The sequence below is a fragment of the Clytia hemisphaerica genome, unplaced genomic scaffold, assembly GCF_902728285.1.
Source record: "Clytia hemisphaerica strain Z4C2 unplaced genomic scaffold, Clytia hemisphaerica genome assembly, whole genome shotgun sequence".
NCBI lineage: Eukaryota > Metazoa > Cnidaria > Hydrozoa > Leptothecata > Clytiidae > Clytia > Clytia hemisphaerica.
Window position 1 is genome coordinate 338,836 of NW_027104090.1, and position 17,407 is coordinate 356,242.

At 35.9% G+C, this 17,407-nt stretch overlaps 2 protein-coding genes and 1 long non-coding RNA gene across 3 annotated transcripts in view; 2 read left to right on the top strand and 1 right to left on the bottom strand.

The window, feature by feature from the left end:
- LOC136812745 (uncharacterized) overlaps positions 1-2,806 on the bottom strand; it is a 24,650-nt gene extending 21,844 nt beyond the window's left edge. The window contains exon 1 of the mRNA XM_067069271.1: positions 2,755-2,806. The gene's annotated coding sequence lies outside the window, so the exon portion shown is untranslated. The remainder of the gene's footprint in view (positions 1-2,754) is intronic.
- Positions 1-17,407, top strand: part of LOC136812746 (uncharacterized) — a 21,269-nt gene that overhangs the window by 2,005 nt on the left and 1,857 nt on the right. The window contains exons 2-6 of the mRNA XM_067069272.1: positions 3,302-3,373; positions 4,339-4,383; positions 5,245-5,325; positions 9,740-9,847; positions 12,766-12,852. Coding sequence (XP_066925373.1) covers positions 3,302-3,373; positions 4,339-4,383; positions 5,245-5,325; positions 9,740-9,847; positions 12,766-12,852 — 393 coding nt within the window. The remainder of the gene's footprint in view (positions 1-3,301; positions 3,374-4,338; positions 4,384-5,244; positions 5,326-9,739; positions 9,848-12,765; positions 12,853-17,407) is intronic.
- LOC136812747 (uncharacterized) lies at positions 12,873-14,789 on the top strand. Its single transcript, XR_010847390.1, has 3 exons — positions 12,873-13,210; positions 13,434-13,524; positions 14,334-14,789. It is a non-coding gene; the product is annotated as an uncharacterized lncRNA (long non-coding RNA).

Consider the following 17,407-nt stretch of genomic DNA (forward strand, 5'->3'; position numbering starts at 1 on the left):
TTGACAAAAATATTAACAGAATCATAAAATCTGATGCAAGAAAAGACAAAAACACGAAAAATATTTATAATACAGAATGTGATGTTGATAGTGTGAATGGATATAAAACGGCACCAATCAGAAGCTTGTGAGGTCCCTAAGTAGTGGTTTTAGAAAGATGAAACTAATTAATCATTCAATTGTTATTTTAATGACTTAATGACAATTTTTGACAAAAATATTGACAGAATCACAAAATATCATGTCTTACAAGAGAAAAACACCAAAAATATTTAGCATACCGAATGTGATGATAACAATTTGGCTGGATATAAAATTACACCAATCAGAAGCTCGTGAGTTCTCTGAGAAGGTAGTTTTAGAGCGATGTGTTTTATTATATGTAACCATCATATAACATTACAAACATTACAATATGTAATATACCTGTTATACGTATAATATGGTTTCAAATATTTTCTGGTCTGCGTTATACACGGCGCAAACTGCGAAAGATCGATAAAAGCGCATGGTTAAATTTTGATGTTTGGAATGGTTTTATATGGATGAAATTGCTTGAGAATTATGTTTTTGATAATTCTTTGTGTTTTCCAAACATTTTCCTCTGCAATGAAATTGATTAGAATCAACCTGTCATCACTGACCTGTAACCTGTAACCTGTAACCTGTGACCTGTGACCTGCGGTTTACACAAACCGATTTTATACCGTTAGAAAGGAAATCTTCCCCTCCATTCAAAAGTACAAAGACTTTGCTCAAAAAAGATTTCTAAAACTTAAAAATCAAGTTTTTAACTAATAGTTATGTTCTTAACAATTTTAACGATAAATTAACTTGACTTATCAAAAGAAAACCGGTTTGACAACTTTTATAAGATTTTCAGGCAAAAAGTTGTACATTGCGATTTTTATACCATTGTAATCCTCGTAAAATTCCGCATCGAACCATGTAAAACTTTTCATAATAGCACAATTATTTAAAACTCTTTATTTATTAGCACAATACAGGAAAAGGTTATAAGCATAATTTGTTATGTAAAATGATAGATAGACAAAAGATTTAATTGATGATTACGGAGCCACTGAACTGTAGCATTGCTTAAATCTTCGATTTTCCTTAATGTTGTGAAGCTTTTTTTGAAAAGTTATATTTTTGGAAAGCCTGATAAATGCTCCATCCATCTGTGGAAGAAGTTTCAAAATTGGCCAAAATTTCGAAAAGCTATACCACTTCAAAGACGGAGGACTAATCTTTTATGGACGTACTGTATCTAACTTTCATCACATTGGGATTACTGTAAATATTTTTTCTAAAAGATCACTGTGACAACCGCATTCTCTCGTTGATTTCTATTGTCCCCTGTTTTTCAGATTTTAAACCTCTTCTTGAGAATTGCTTTAAGATGCTAAATTTTGCTAATTCGTTACTTTTCTCGTTCAAGGCTATGAAATAAGAATTTTTTGCAGAGCTGATTTTCGTCGTTGACACCCACCTTTTGCCGAAATTCTTTCATTTTTCAAGGGACTTTAAGAACTTTCAGAATGTATGGTATTCCGCAGAACAGACTTTTCACGTAATTGTCGGTAGACACGAAGTTTAAACGTTTATTCCTCATTCGGTTTCTCGCCAGTATTTTGTAACATGATCTTACAAAGAGAGAAGTATACAGTATACAAATTTTGAGCCAAATCTAAAAATTCTTGAAGGAAATGCTTCCCTCAGATGGAGTATTTCTCTTACGGGGGTCTGTAGAGTTAGCCCTGGATAGCCAAATGAATTTTTGAATAATTTTGTCATAGATAATAGAGGGGAGTCATTTTAAACCAAAGGGGGTCAAGATTTCCTAGGAAATAGTAACTCTAGGGAGTCTTCATTTACTAGTTTATTTTGAGGTGGGGAGTCACTATTTACTAGTTTATTATGACTGGGGAGTCATATTTAGGGGAGTTAATTTTTTTTGTCACACCGGGTCAATGGCCCTGAAGGCTCAAAATAAACACTGTGCAATTCTAAAAAAAAGTGGTTAAAGACTTTTAGTGAAGCATCAAACTAGTCTGGAGATCAAATAAATTCTAAGTCAATCTAAAGCAAAGTAAAAGATTGATTAGAGCTGACTTGTCATCACCAACCTGTAACCTGCAACCTGTAAACAGTGGTTTACACCTGCAGGAGATGTGAAGATTGAAAAAAACGCTAAATTTTTAAAAGTTGAGTAAGGAATTCAAACCATGGAAAAGCTTATGTTTCTACGAATATTAACTTATTGGATCAACTATATTGTTGACATGCAGCCATCAGCTTTGAGTGAAATTTTGAAGATGTTAATGAATCTATGAAAATTAATTTTAAAAGGTTAACCCTTCGTGCATTTTCTGGTTGTTTTTAATAGGGGAAGCATCTCGCCTTGGGGGAGAGTTAGAGGGGAGTCCTATTTTCGGCATTTTCAAAGAAAGATGACGTCACTCATGATGCCAAAATTTTGCCCAAAGTTGAGAATCAATATTTTCTTCACACTGACAAAATTTCAAGTCGATTGCACAAGTATTGTAAAAATTTTCGTTTAGGGAGGGGGCCTCGAGAACCTGAGTAGTGGAGACCCTCACAACCCCCCCCCCCGAAGATGCACGAAGGGCTAATATATTCCTCATACAATTCGTAGCTTCATACAATTTCAAATGATGATAATAACCTGTCTAATGTTATAATCTAATAAATAAAACAATTTTGTTTTCTTCAATTTCTTTTTGGACCTACCTCGGAGGTCCTTTAAATTAACTGATGTTCGTCCGTTCGTTCGTTCGTTCGTTCGTTCGTTCGTTCGTTCGTTCGTTCGTTCGTTCGTTCGTTCGTTCGTTCGTTCGTTCGTTCGTTCGTTCGTTCGTTCGTTCGTTCGTTCGTTCGTTCGTTCGTTCGTTCGTTCGTTCGTTCGTTCGTTCGTTCGTTCGTTCGTTCGTTCGTTCGTTCGTTCGTTCGTTCGTTCGTTCGTTCGTTCGTTCGTTCGTTCGTTCGTTCGTTCGTCTGTTACCAGCTTTTCTCGGGATGGCTCATTAGTTTTTTCTATTTTTTTGCATATCAAAAGCAAAAACTCGACATAGTGAAATTTCGAGATAGTGGGTGTTCAAGATAACGAGCGTTGACTGTATAACATCTATCTAGAAAAAAGGAAAAGAATTTCGTGCAAAAATACAATATATTTTTCCGAAATCCGTATTGCTAAAACTATGAATACGATCCTCGGTCGCTTTAGGCTCCCTCCGGTGGCAACCAATCTACATTTTTACATTTTTATATTTCTATATAGAGCAACCTGATTGATTTGGAACAATATGATTTGAAGAGCATTGATTGGGATACTTGGAGTTGGTCAAGCCAGGTACTAAATTATATCTTTCCTATTCTGTTGTGTAGTAGCAGTAGCAGTACAAATATTTATCTAGTTTCTTTTGTCTTGTGGATTTTGTCTTGCTGTTTTCTATCAGGTCTAAATTATCGGAATTGAATTATCTTAACAGATCGTAAACATTTTCTTGCCATGCACGCTAGACGCGTAAATGCTATAAACTGCATCTTCTTTTTTTAAGTAATATTCAAGAGATGCTAGAATGAACACTCAGAATTAAGGGCTTTTTACACCTTCCTATTATTAGTTAAACCGGAGTTAAACCCGTGGGAAAATGAAAGAATATTGTCCAAAAATCTATAATTTTTCCCCTCAAAATTGGGTCCAAAATGTAAAAATAGGTGAAATTAAGAAGATCAAAGAACCACTGAATATTCGTATTCACATCTTTTATATCACAAAGTTACATCTGTATGAATGCAAATTCATACACATTTTAGCAGTGGAAAGATTTCTCTTTTAATAGCACACCGTTATGCAAACGTCATAATTATTACTTTTAACATTTGACCGAAATTCAATCCCACAATCCTTTCTTCGTTAATTCGTAATGCGTGCAAGTTATTACTTTCCCATTGTCAATAAGTGTAATTGACGTGCAAAAGCAATTAATGCAAAGGATGATGGGATAAAAACTCGGACAAACAGTAATTTTGATGTCTATTTTTAGAATCACGACGGTATGCTATTAAAAAAAACATTTTCCACCGGGAAAATAGGACTCTTCTACCTTTAAAAACGATTTTCATTTCGAGTCTCATTTTCCTTCGAACTAAAATTCCTTGGAAACTACGACTCGTGAATTCATAATATCCTGGAAAATCAGGACTTTAAAATCCTAATCTCGTCCCAGTGCCTTAATTTACCCTACACTGGATCTTAATATCAGATAATTAAAAATGCAACGATATCTAAGAGGAGGACCTTTTGTGTTTCAGGAATCTAATGAAAATAACAAAGAAGAGGATTTTGCTAATTTCAAGGTAAAACCTCGTTGACGTCTTCAATAGCAAGATTTTACTTATAATATTATATGTAGTTGTATACTTCAACCTATTTTTGAAATCTTTCGGCCTGGAGTGTTATTACTTTAAACGTACTAATTTTCCCGCAATTTCGCGCAGATGCCCAAAAATGCGCGAAATTTTATACCAAAGTTATTAATTTAACGTATTAAGGCTCTTGGAACTAAGTAACACAAACGCAAAACTTGGTTCTGTCAAGCTTGATTCTATACTGTAAAAAAAATTAAAATTAGCATGAAATTGCCTTTAACTGCAAGTGACAGAAAAAAGTTTCTCTCGTTCTGAAAAATCAGGAGGTTTTCAAAAACTTAGTGTTCAAAGAGCCTACTCAAATTGGGAATGTTCTTGAAATGCTTTTAAATTTTTTATAAATACAGCCTCAATGTGTTTATAAAGTACTACAATGCTAGTCAAAATATATTGGGACTTTCGGGTGTTTCACCGTCAAGAATTAAAGTTCTGACGAGAATGTTGATTTCGGGCTATCCGTTTAATTTAATCGAAAGTTTCAATTTGGGAGGGATTTATTGACTTTCAGGCTATATTATCAGCCTTATTTGACCATTTTTAAACTTTTGGATGCACAGATCCTAAGGTTGTAAGTCTTTAGTCTAATGTTAAAACTCAGAGTTAAAACTCTACAAACCCTAAGTTAAAGCACTGTTAAATCATTTGTAGTTTTAAAATTTCATGGGAATTCCCCCTTCGTCCCAAATGGCCAGTATGGTAGGCTCTAAATAAAAACGTGCTTTGGTTTTCAAAAATGATGGAAATTTGACGTGTTTTCTGGTATAATATATGCCACCTTATAAATTTTAGATAACATATTCCGATAGCAGTGATAGCGATGGAATCAACGAGGGACTCAACTCTCTAGAAGACACGTTCCGCGAAGACGAGGTATTCAATATAATACTTTTTAAATATTCCCTCTATCAAGGAAATATTTATTACAATGACGCGTTTCCTTTTTCTTTTCTGCTACGTTTTTCTATGTCCATTTTTCCTGTTTCCATCTATTTTATTTTATTTTATTTTGATGGAACGTATTTAATGTGAGGAATTATACATTATTTTGAACATATATGATGTCAACTCACATTTGTTAGGATCATCATAGTGATGACCACAAGGGGATTTGAACTCGGAACCTCTCGCACGCAAAGCGGTTACTTAACAACTTATTTTATTTCATTTTTTTTTTATTTATTCTTTATTTATAGTTGGGTAATAAATGCTAGATTTTACAATAAGATGTAATTTCTAATTCAATCCAACCTAGTAAAAACATTAAAATAAAAAAAAAAAAATTAATTCCTAATTACAACCTTTACAGGTACAAATAGGGGAGACAAGTTTCAGAGCGGCCTTAAAGGCGTTGAGTGAATCTAAGTTCTTAATTTCTGATAGTAATTTGTTCCAAGTAGAGACTGCTCTGAAGTCAAATGTATTTACAGCAAACACACTATAATACTTTTTATACGAAGGTAAAGCTAACGTATGACCAGAACGGAGGATATAAGCAGATTGTCCTGTGTTGAAAATATCATGCATGATGCTAGGTCCAATATGTCGAATTGACTTAAAAACTTCAACAGTCATAAGCCTTAGACTACGTGCATGAACACTCTCGACATTACAATCTGCTAATAAGTCCTCATGATTAACATCACTACTGATTTTAATAGCGTGGAGAGCTCTGTAGTGGCATTTGTCTATAAGGTTGCTACCTCCTTTACCACAAAACATCCAGACCAAAGGACAGTAATTAAAAGGTGATAAAATATAAGAGTTTACAAGAATTTTAGTTTGATCATCAGACAAAAAGTTTCTAACTCTACGAAGGGCCCTCATTTTTGGTTGGATTGTTTACAAAGCTCGATAACGTGAGGAATGAGTGAAAGTTTGTCATCAATTTTGATACCTAGGAGTTTAACAACCTCAACATTATTTAATACAATATCGTTGATTTGTAAAGAAAGATTTTGATTGAACGTTCCCGGGTATATCAGTTGAAATTTGGAGGGGTTGGCAACCATAGAATTATATCTAGACCTAAGAAAATGTCAAGCCAAGAACTAAGATGTGAACCTATACGGACCAGGTGCTAAGATAACTGTGCATGAGTTTTAGACTGTCGTTTCCAAGGCCATAGGCTGAAAGTTTTGCCAACAAAAGATCATGAGGTAAACAGTCAAAGGCCTTCAATAAGTCAATAAGAACAGCACCCACTTTTTTATTATCAGCAAGAGCATTTTGCCAATTTCTTAAAATGTTTAGTATGGCATGCTGTGTGCTATGTCCCTTCCGAAATCCACAGAGAAGTTTTGAAAAAGAAGATTCTAAATGCTCATTAAGCTGATCTGCTAAGATACGTTCAAAAATCTTTGAAACAACTGGAAGCAAACTAATGGGTCTGTAATTTGACTTATCAGTTAATGAGCCTTTTTTAAAACTTGGAATGATGTCAGCGAGTTTCAGTCTGTCAGGAAATGTTCCCGATGAGAGACAGTCATTAAAGCAAAATGTTAAAAATGGAACACACGACCTAGCAGTAATTTTAAGCACGCGAGTCGGTATATTTCCACTTACAGATTTCTTTGACTTTAGGCTCAAGATAACCTTCAGCATGTCTTGCTCTCCAATTTGGGAAAACTCAAACTTAGCCTCAGAATTTCTGTGAGTGATGATTTCTTTAATGCTAGGATGGTTTTCAAATTTCGAAGTTAAGGAATCATCAGAATTCAAAGGCAAATTATTGCAATCCCAACTTGGAATGTCAAGATTTTCAGTTATCCTATTAAAATATGAGTTGAAAATATCTGCTATTTCATTATCAGACGTATACAAAATATCATTATCAAACAATTGAATTCTTCCATCACTGGCACAACTTTTGCTGGAAATTGCCAATTCTATAAGCACTTCTTCTATAAGCACTCCTACAGATAATTATGTTTATGCCCGCCGGCCTCGCATAAATAAAAAAGTAGGTGATGGTTTTGATTATTTGTTTGTTTCGTAGTTATTCGTCGTCGTCGTCGTGGCTTTACCTAGCTACTTAGTTTATCTTTTAATGCACAACGGGTGCACAAAAACTTTGATAACACTCATTTCTCTGGAAATCTTTCATAAACACAGGGGTCTTATTTAGGCCCGGCGAACGGGCCTTACAAGGTACAAGAAAAATTATAATTCGCCAGCTTGAAATTCAGTTCACTGCCTTAGGCGGTCATCAGAAAATTCTTTGAATAGCGTCCTCCGACCAACCGACTTTTTTCAGCAGAAAGTCAAGTCGGCAAGTCGGTAAAAACTTCGGGTTTTTATTAATAATCTAAGGTTTCCCCGATCGTAAACATATCTCCCCGAAATATTCCCGATTTTCCCGAAAAGTTTTCCCGATTTTGTGCCATTGAAAAAAACCCGAACTTTTAGCCGACCGACCGACCGACTCACTTTTTTCAGTATTTCTGACGCTATTCAGGAAATTTTCTGATGACCGCCTTAAGTGCACATTCACGCTAATCAATACACTGCTCTTACTAAGAATTCGCCGGCCTAGATTCTAGAATTCACCGAAGTTAATTTTTCATTCGCCAAACTAGCTACCCTGAGTATCAGAGGTTAAGTTTTCAAAGAAAATAGTAACCTCTGAAGACAAATAATAGAAATTTTATCGCGCATGTGTCAATCTTATCACTGTAGAAAAAATCAAAGATGAAGAGCAAATATTACTATATTAATGTCTAGCAGACTGTATCAGTATGCAGTTTACTATTTACGAATTCCCCAGAAACCTCCAAGTGTAGTTGAAATGAGTTTATTTCGAAAGAAATCTTTTACATGATCCCCAAATGTATAACAGTAATTACTAAACTTTTAATTATGGAAATGTCACTTTAATTGAATCGAAATAATAGACAGACTTTATGTTATGATTCTCTATCACTGACTCTTTTTACAAAGCATTGATGACTTTTTGTAAGTTGTGTTTTCAACGACGGGAATAAAAATATCGACTATGACGCTCATCCAAGATCTTGGATGGTCGTCATGGTTACTTTTGTCTTCGCTGATTGCGCGATGAATAGAATCTCGATTCGTCGGCACAGCGTAAATATTAGACTAGATTCTACTTCTGGCTGAACTTTGCTTTTTGATAATTTTTTATGACGCTGAGTCCAGTGAAGTAGACTAGGAGCATTTGGCGAGGTCGCCATTTTGAAAAAAAAAATTAAAATCAAAATAACAATAAAACTACTTAGAGTTGAAGGATATAATCAAAAATGAGAAACAAACACGATTAACAGATTTGCAATCCCTTATTCTCAAATAAAAATATTGCTTCATACTGTTTTTACCTTCCAAATACAACTAAAATCTGGCGGACTGTTTTACAGTCCGCCTAGGCAAAAGCATATTACCATATACTACCGGGCCACTTATCAGCGCCAAAAAGTCCATAAAAAAGCTCTAAGTGGACCCCGGGCTACGTAAATATATGATTTTGAGCTGTGCTTTTCACGGTACAAACTAGCAGCTATTTCGCCATCTTTCCTCGATGGCTGCTTCTGATAAATCATTACTCAGCGAGCAAGATCGCCTTTTTGAAGGCATTTGAAAGGTTTAAACCGGGGGGGGGGCACCTATAGCGTAAGTTAAAACTAGTTTATATTCTTATAGGTGGGAGCATACGGGTTGGTCGGTACTCGAGATTAGGTCTATTTTTCATTTTTCAATTGGTATTCGATATTTTTTGAAAATAGGTCGGTATTTCCTTGTTCTTGGTCGGTATTCGGTATCTTTCCACTCTCATACGCCCCCTTATAATGAGTTGGTTTGCAAAATTTTAGGTCGGCCACTTTACAGACCGGAATGTAAAATCTACGAAAACACGAATGTTCCAATTAGCTTGCCAATTTCTGCTATAACTTCCGGAAAAAAGGAACTACTGAAGCTTTGAAATTTTCACCAGTGATAGACTCCTTGACCATCCTAGACGATTTGCAAAATTTCAAACTAGTCGGTCATGTGCTTCGTATTCGACAGACCGGTCAACATTTTACTTAAATTGCTCACTTTCTGAACAGCCACCCGTCCGATTTAGCTCAAATTTTGTCATCAAGCTTTTATTATCAATACCTAATTACTGGTCCGAATTTGGAACAAACGTCCATAATTTGGTATGAGCGTTAAAATAACGTTGTGTTACAGCCAGGCTATTAGTCGGTAAAAGGTTTTGCTTGCGAGCATGGAATAATCCTTCTGTAACCCGTTGTTATTTTCATATCTTTATGATTTATTTTACGTCTAGATAACGAATTCAGACAGTAGCAGTAACGATTATTGGAATGGTGATGATGTTAATGATGGAGGATTCGCTTTTGTAGACGCAAATAATGGTCACGAACAAGCCCAAGAGGTATATAAACTTGAACTAACGACGCAAATCTAGTTTATTTCCTAACACAAATGTAGAATACTGGCGGACCTAGACGAATTAAAAGTAAGAAGAAAAACAATGGAAGCCACTCTGCATGCTTTGTAGGAGCTGCCAAACTTACATTCGAGGTGTCAGTTTTATTGATTAATGTTTACTATTGTAGTTGACTCTCATCTACATACTACTGTAATATTTCATTTTTAGGGGGTTTTGAGGAGGCACTTTTATTCTAAGGGGGTATTTAAAATAGGGGGCTTTTGAATAATTTTTATTCAGGTCCATTTTTCTAGAGCCAAAAGGACCTTTTTTAAGCTTTTCGCAGCTCTATTAGACCCTTTAACTGCCCGTCGTTTTTTTTAAGGTTCGACCTATTTGCCGCGGGAAAAAAAAAAGTTCGACCTATTTGCCACGGGAAAAAAGAAGGTTCGACCTATTTGCCCGATGTCGGCATTTGCCGACATGGTCAAAAGGTAGCGATTTTGACTTCATTTTCTGAATTATATATGAAGTATCAGCCAAGGACTTTAATTTTGAGTTGAACATTGTTGAATAGTTATTTTTCAACATAGAAAAGCTTTTAACTATTATCTTTTTTCATTTCAAACCATCTAATACAAAATCTTTGTAGAAGTGTTAAATTTTCGGGCAAAGGAATGGAAAGCGCCGATGTCGGCAAATCCCGACATGGGCAAAGAAATCGAAAATGCTCATGTCGGCATATGCCGACATGGGCAGTTAAAGGGTTAGTACATATATATTTCCTTTAGTTAAGAAGAATCAGACAAAATAACTTAGCTATTTTGGCGTAAAATTCTTCGGCTGAAAGTGACGAAATCTTAAAACCACAAAAAATTAAAATCTTGGACAAAAGTTTTGTAGACTTTTCAAAAGTTCCCCAAAAGTGTAAAAAAAAAGCCTTTTTGACACTTGGGGATTTTCCCAAAATGGACCACAAGTGATGATTTGGTAGAAAACATCTACAGGCTTCTTAGTAGTTCTTGAAACTTCAGTCCTCTAATGATTTGAAAATGCCTGAAAATTGGGAAACTCCAGCCACACGGCAAAACTCATTGATCCCTTCAATCTCAGCCAAAAAAGGGCCTAAAGACTTTGCAAAAATGCTTTTCCTTCAATGCGGAGGGGTGGACTTAAAACTAATGAAAACAACATTGGCTCTGGTAGAAATGGGTTTTCAGAGCTGATTGTGAAAATTTTCCTGCATTTTCTAAATGTCTACAACCTTTTGTCCAGGATTGTAGGTTGGACGGGTAGAGTTAGGACCTTAGAATCTGAGGATCTAAAAGTCCAAGAATGGTCCAACGGGGCTCAGAAATCCATTAACCCCACCCGAATCGAAATATTCGAACAAATTTATCAATTAGCCCAAAAACGACTTACTCGCCCGAACTTTAAATTACGAAAAACAAGGAATTAACCAAAAATCTCAATGGATGTGTTTTTTTTGAGTGGGCAAAATTTTACAATTTTCACCACCTTCATCTATCTCCAGATGGAACTAAATAGGGACTTACCCTAAAAATGTCCTCTGGAATCTAGTCCTTTTTGTCAAACTGCTGGAATGACCAAATCATATCTTAAATTAATCACGATTTTCAAGGATTTATCTTTTCCGTATCCATAAGATTTTTCAGAATCGAAGTTCATAAATATTAACACGTGGAAAAGCAATTAAAAAATCAACATTAAAATCATGAGTATTTATTGATTAAAATAGTCCTTACTGGTGCACGAAAAAAATAGGAAATAGCAATAGATGACCATTTTATCTTGAATTACTCATTCTTTCTGTAAAAAAGGTTGGATAAATATGTAGGCTTTAGTCTGAAGATTATTCTTGAAAGCTGAAATTTTGAATAAATCGTTTTATTTCATGGTTTCACAGTATCGAGGATATGACTAAATTGTGCAGATCTCACTCCTAAGCCATCATATTTTACTCTTTGTGGTAAAGGCTTGTATTGGTATATTAGGAGCTATTGATAATAATTTTGGAGATTAATAATCTATCAAGAGTAAGAAATGATACAAAATCTAAAATGACCATTCAAATCTTCCGTCACTCTTATATAAAAAATAATTCTTCGGGAATAAATTTTACTCCCTGCCGAAATGACCTGGTGAACCATTTACTCCTCAAAAGTGAAAACTGGCAAAGTTATTCAATATTTTGTAAAATTTGAATTTTTTGAAAAACAAATTTTTGCCCACTCAAAAAAAACACGTCCCAATATATTATGGCCAGTATTGTAGTAGGATATATTTTTCGCCTTTTAACCCTTTTTGGGTTCCTTCACGGGTAGAAAAGTATGGAAAGTTGTCTCTTTAAGGGTAATGTTTTTGTCTATTCTATTCTGACTTGTACCTCAAGTTTTTAAGTCTTTATTTTATCTATTTGTAATCGTACAGAGGCAAAATTTTCGAATATGAGTGGTCTTGTTTCACTTTATAACCGACGAATTAATCCCTTGAAAGATAATTTTTGCATCAAATACGGGGATGCTCCGCTGGTCAGGGTACCTTTTTTCACCTTCACAAGTCCCAGGAGGTAGGAAAAACAAAAAAAAACACTAAAGTAGAAATATCAGTCCCTCGTAAGGTACCTTTTTTGGAAAATTCGGGAAAATGGTAGGAAATTTTGAGAACATTTTGGAGTTACAGTCCCATTCAGGGTTACTTTTTTCAAAAAAGTGAGTCCCAGGTAGGGTCAATTTTTTGAACCTCAGCGGAACACCCCCGTCGGTCGTGGATACTTTCCTGCCCCCCCCCCTCCGGGCATCCTCTCTTTCGTAGAAAATGCAATAAATTAATTTTGATGTTCATAGCTCTTTAAAAATATCCAAGTAAATTGAGAGTGAGTAAATATTCCCTTTTTTCAGAATGTTCTTCAAAATACAGATCCAATATGCATTTCAAGTGACGAAGAAAACTATACAATAGAGGAATTCACGTCAGACGATGACGAGGTGAATGTGTCTTTTTGCTCCCGAAGGGAGCCTATGTTGCTTCACGAGGCTGGGGATCGAGCTGGCGAAAAATTGTTCAAGAAAAAACGGGACGATGTAACCTAGTGACCGCATCTATAAAAGATTGCCGTGTGGTGAGCTTTTAAGCTAGCTCGACCGCGCGAACAGATATTTTGCGTTTTTGGCGCTCCAAAGTCATAGCTTGGAATACAACAACACCGCGTGAACAGAAATTTAGCGTCTTTAGCGCTCCAAAGTCATAGCTTGGAATACAACAAAAAGCAATGAAGCAACTTGGGACCAGTTGGTTTCAGAAAGTAGAAGGTATAATCCCACAGACTGTTCTGCAACTTTGATAGTAAGTATAATACTATTTTATCAAAAGTAATGTTTCAGATAGGATGTTTGATTGAAAATTATTTTACAGAATTTCTTTTTGCTTTGTATCTTTGTTGTTGGTGTATATTATATTCAGGCATCATCAGTTAGACATTAGATACTTGTTACTTTTGGGTAATTATTATCAGAAATTGGAAAAAACTTTGCATACCACCATTAACGAACCTTCTGTTTATCTCCAGGCGATGTCAATTGAGGGATGGTGAAATTGACGCCCATGTGTGATCGCCCAATTGTTTAAGTGCGTCTCGCAGACCACGCGTTCAGTCCGGGGTAAGTCTCAAAAAGTAATGTTAAAATCCTCGGACACGCAACAAGAAAATCCCTGGAGTCCGGGGAATCGGCAGGGTCGTTCGAACATAATTCACCAGAATCTTTTAGTTTCGTTACTGTTCGATTTGGTTGCGGTAATCTAACACCTATTATCGTTTGATAATGTTAGATAGGACCCTGCCGACGCACCGGACTTAACGAACACCGGACACGTGAAAGTCCGGTGTAAAATGAGAATTTTTTTACCACCAGACAATTTCTACACCGGACTTAACTTAAGGAAGTCGGATGTCCGGTGTCGGAGAAGGATACTTTTTCCCACCGGACAATCAAAACACCGGACATGACCAGTCCGGTGCGTCCGGTGTTTCTTAATTTTTTGTTTCATAAATGTCCGGCGTCCAAAATTCCCTGTATGCAACACCGGACTGACACCGGACTTATTGCGTCCGGTGTAGCGAAAGGATACTTTTTGCCACCGGACAAATACACCGGACAGTCCGGTGCGTCGGCAGGGTCCTTGTTAGATTGGTGTTTGAGAGAAACTTTACATTGCCTCCAAACTGCTGACTGCAGACCTTTCTTGGTCTGCACTTTGTCCAAGCTAAAATGTAAATTAAATGTTTTTGACTTTTGAATTTTTACAATTTTATTACCAGAAAGCTCTACTATTTGGAGGCGATACCAGTTTCCCTCAGTGATTACTCTTTTTCACGGTAATCAAACAGTCTGATTGACATCACCTGGATATTTATTACAAATTATCTATTGACAGTTTCTTCTTCTCTATCTGTCTATTCCTATTTCAGCTTTATGGTTTTGCCTTCCAGCCTTCGTTCATTCACGACAAATACCATATTAACCATTAAGTAGTTTTACACGTTGGATGTACCGTCAACTGCTTTAAAGCCAGATTGACATTATATGTTTTTACGAGCTCTGAATCGCTGCTTCAAATACGCTGAGTTTGCACAAAGATAGCAGTTGTTCAACCAATCATCAAACTTCATTTTAACATAACATTTTAATGACAAGAGAGTTCTGACTTCAAAATGTTGAACAAGAATTGGTATGAATTGTCTGCGTTTTTAATGGAGCTGTGCAATGTTTGTGCAATGGGACACCAAAACAGCAACCATTTTAACCGAACCTCCACAGAATCATCTTTTTTGTACTGTCCAAGAAACATGGATCTGTTTGTTGTTGAAGAGGATGTGACGATAGAGAGAAAAAGCTGACCAGAAAGCAGTATGCCCCATGTTATCTCAAGTACTTTAATGGGATAAATTTTCGCGGGGATTAATTTTCACGGATTTCGCGGATTTGGGTGTCATCCGCGAAAATAAGTCCCATTGGAAATTTGAAAAGGCCCATCCGCGAAAATTAGTTTCCGCGAAAAATTTGAATTTTTTTTGCAATCCGCGAAACTTCTATTTTTATCGTTTTTTATTTTTTTTCTACATGAGGGCACACAACCCTCGAAAAAGGTCAAACCCTCGATCCTCGAAAAAACTTCCTAATTTATCAAAATAGGCGCATTAGATGTCTTCGGGATAATAGGTGGGTTTTCTGATTTACTCGGACGCTTTGTTTTGGCAGCAGCATTTGCAAACAGTGTTCTTTGTAATACATATCTCCTCGCCCTATTCCAAAACACCTTCTTATTACTTAAAAAAAATTCTTAATTTTCCTGGAAAAATTTTATTTCAATGTATTGACCCTTTTCAAAAATTTCAATTTGTACCCCAATCCGCGAAATTAAATCCCCGCGAAAAATCTGGAAATCCCTCATCCGCGAAAATTAATCCCCGCGAAATCTTATAATTTCGCGGATGAGCTCAACCGCGAAATTTAATCCCCGCGAAAATTTATCCCATTAAAGTAATCCCATTTTAGAGCAGTTGACAGTACACAAACTTGACATTAACACTCCTTTTGTTGGAGAAATTCCTGAAGGATATTTCATGTTGTGTTCCTGTTGTTTGGTTGTATTTTGAATCATTTTGGTTTTGGAATGCTTCTGTATCCACTGTATTCTTTACAAAACAATATTACATTACGATATAGACAACAACTTAGCTGAAAATTATATCATTGTCAAAATATAGTCTTGGAAATTATAAATTCATGTTTTGATATGTTTGTTATTTCTATTTTTGTTATTGTTGTTTCAAAGAAAATGTATTTGAGAAGAAAGTCATTCTAAATATTTCCTGAAGATTATTCAAAGTCCCTGCCTATAAAACATGAAAAGCTTTGTAATTCAAGCTTTATAATGTATCTATTAAAGGGGGCATGTTTAGTGCAAGCTATGGCTGAGAAAAATTGAATACTTTGCAATATCACTGTATTTCTGACAAAAATAAACACGGCATTTCGCCTTTTCTGAATTTCAATCAATCACTGTCAAATGCCTGTCATCGGGAGCATCATAGCGAAAGCTACTTGCTAGTTTATAATTGTCATTCCATTCAAATTTTATGCCACCTCATTTTAAATTTTAGATTAAAAATCCAAACACTCATCGAGAAAGCATTCTCAAATGAAGGGTTATTACACTGTGAATAAGCGGTTATTATGTTTTGTCATGAATTTCTAGCGTATACCTTATCGTCCCTTTTTACGCCGGCCCTAAGTTAACGCCGGCCCCTTTTACGCCGACCCTTATTCCGCCAGAGACCAATTTTGAGCTTACGCCAATTAGGGCCGTAAATAACGCCAAAACTTGTAAAAATCTTTATTCATGCTTCAAAACAGCAAATATCAACTTAGATTGGGTAAAAAGGTATATTTCTGAAAAAGAGACATTAACGTGCTCTTTTCATCCACAAAATTATATGAATAGTTTTGGCTACTCAACGTCGTTTTATTACAAGTTTCATAAATCCTATTAGCGTAAGCCTCCCTTATCCTTCAGTAGAAAAGCCTCCTTTAAAGGCCGGGGCAAACCAGTCCAACATTTTGAAAGTGATAATTGCCTTTGTTTTCTTGGTGAAGACACCCCTATGTCACAGACCCACTAGGACACCAGCCCCACTGGAAAATTTGGCTAATATTTTGTCCCCGGTTGGCAAAAAACCGAGTTTCAACCCCACTGGGAGATTGACTTTGATTTCATCCCTATTCGAATTCAATGCTTAGAAACTGCAATCCAAAACCATCCCCACTGGATTTTAGAACGAAGAATGTCTATCCCCATCGGGATTTCAATATGAATTTTTATCTCCACTGAGGAAAAAAGTTGTAAATAATTGGTAATTACCATATGCCACGATATGTAAACGTGGCCATTCTTGAAAAAGAACCGATAATGAGAACCACTTTTGTAAAAATTGCAGGCCAAACGCAGTCAGCACTCTTATAATTACCGGTATTGAACGTGTTTAGACTGACTGGGGGGTTTAGCAATGGAATGCCAGCCCGCACACTCGGGAATCTTTTCTCTCTCTATTGTATTTTTGGACAGATTGTTAAAGGAATGAGTTATTTTGGAAAAGATAATTCAAACCCGGGATAAATGAGTATTTGGTGTATTGGGTATGCGCGAGCAAAATACTCTTTCAGAGGTCGAAGTATCTCTAAAGGATATAAAAACCAATTCGGTCCCAAAAATCAAAAAAGTATGAAAATTCGTTTTTTTCCAGGGTAAGGATTTTCATAGATTGGGACTAAAATAGGAAAAATTGAAAAAATACCCTAAAAGATCCCTAAAATTTCGTAGAAAGTCTCCGTATGGGTCGATTAGAAGTTTTATTCGGACCCGCCACCTCGGGGAGACCTTACTAGAGTTGGACGATCCTGGTTATGTGCGGATCGGCCGTCTTGAAAATGGCCCTTGGAAAAACTGAATTTTGGTGAAAAAGTGACCTTAGAGACAAAATTG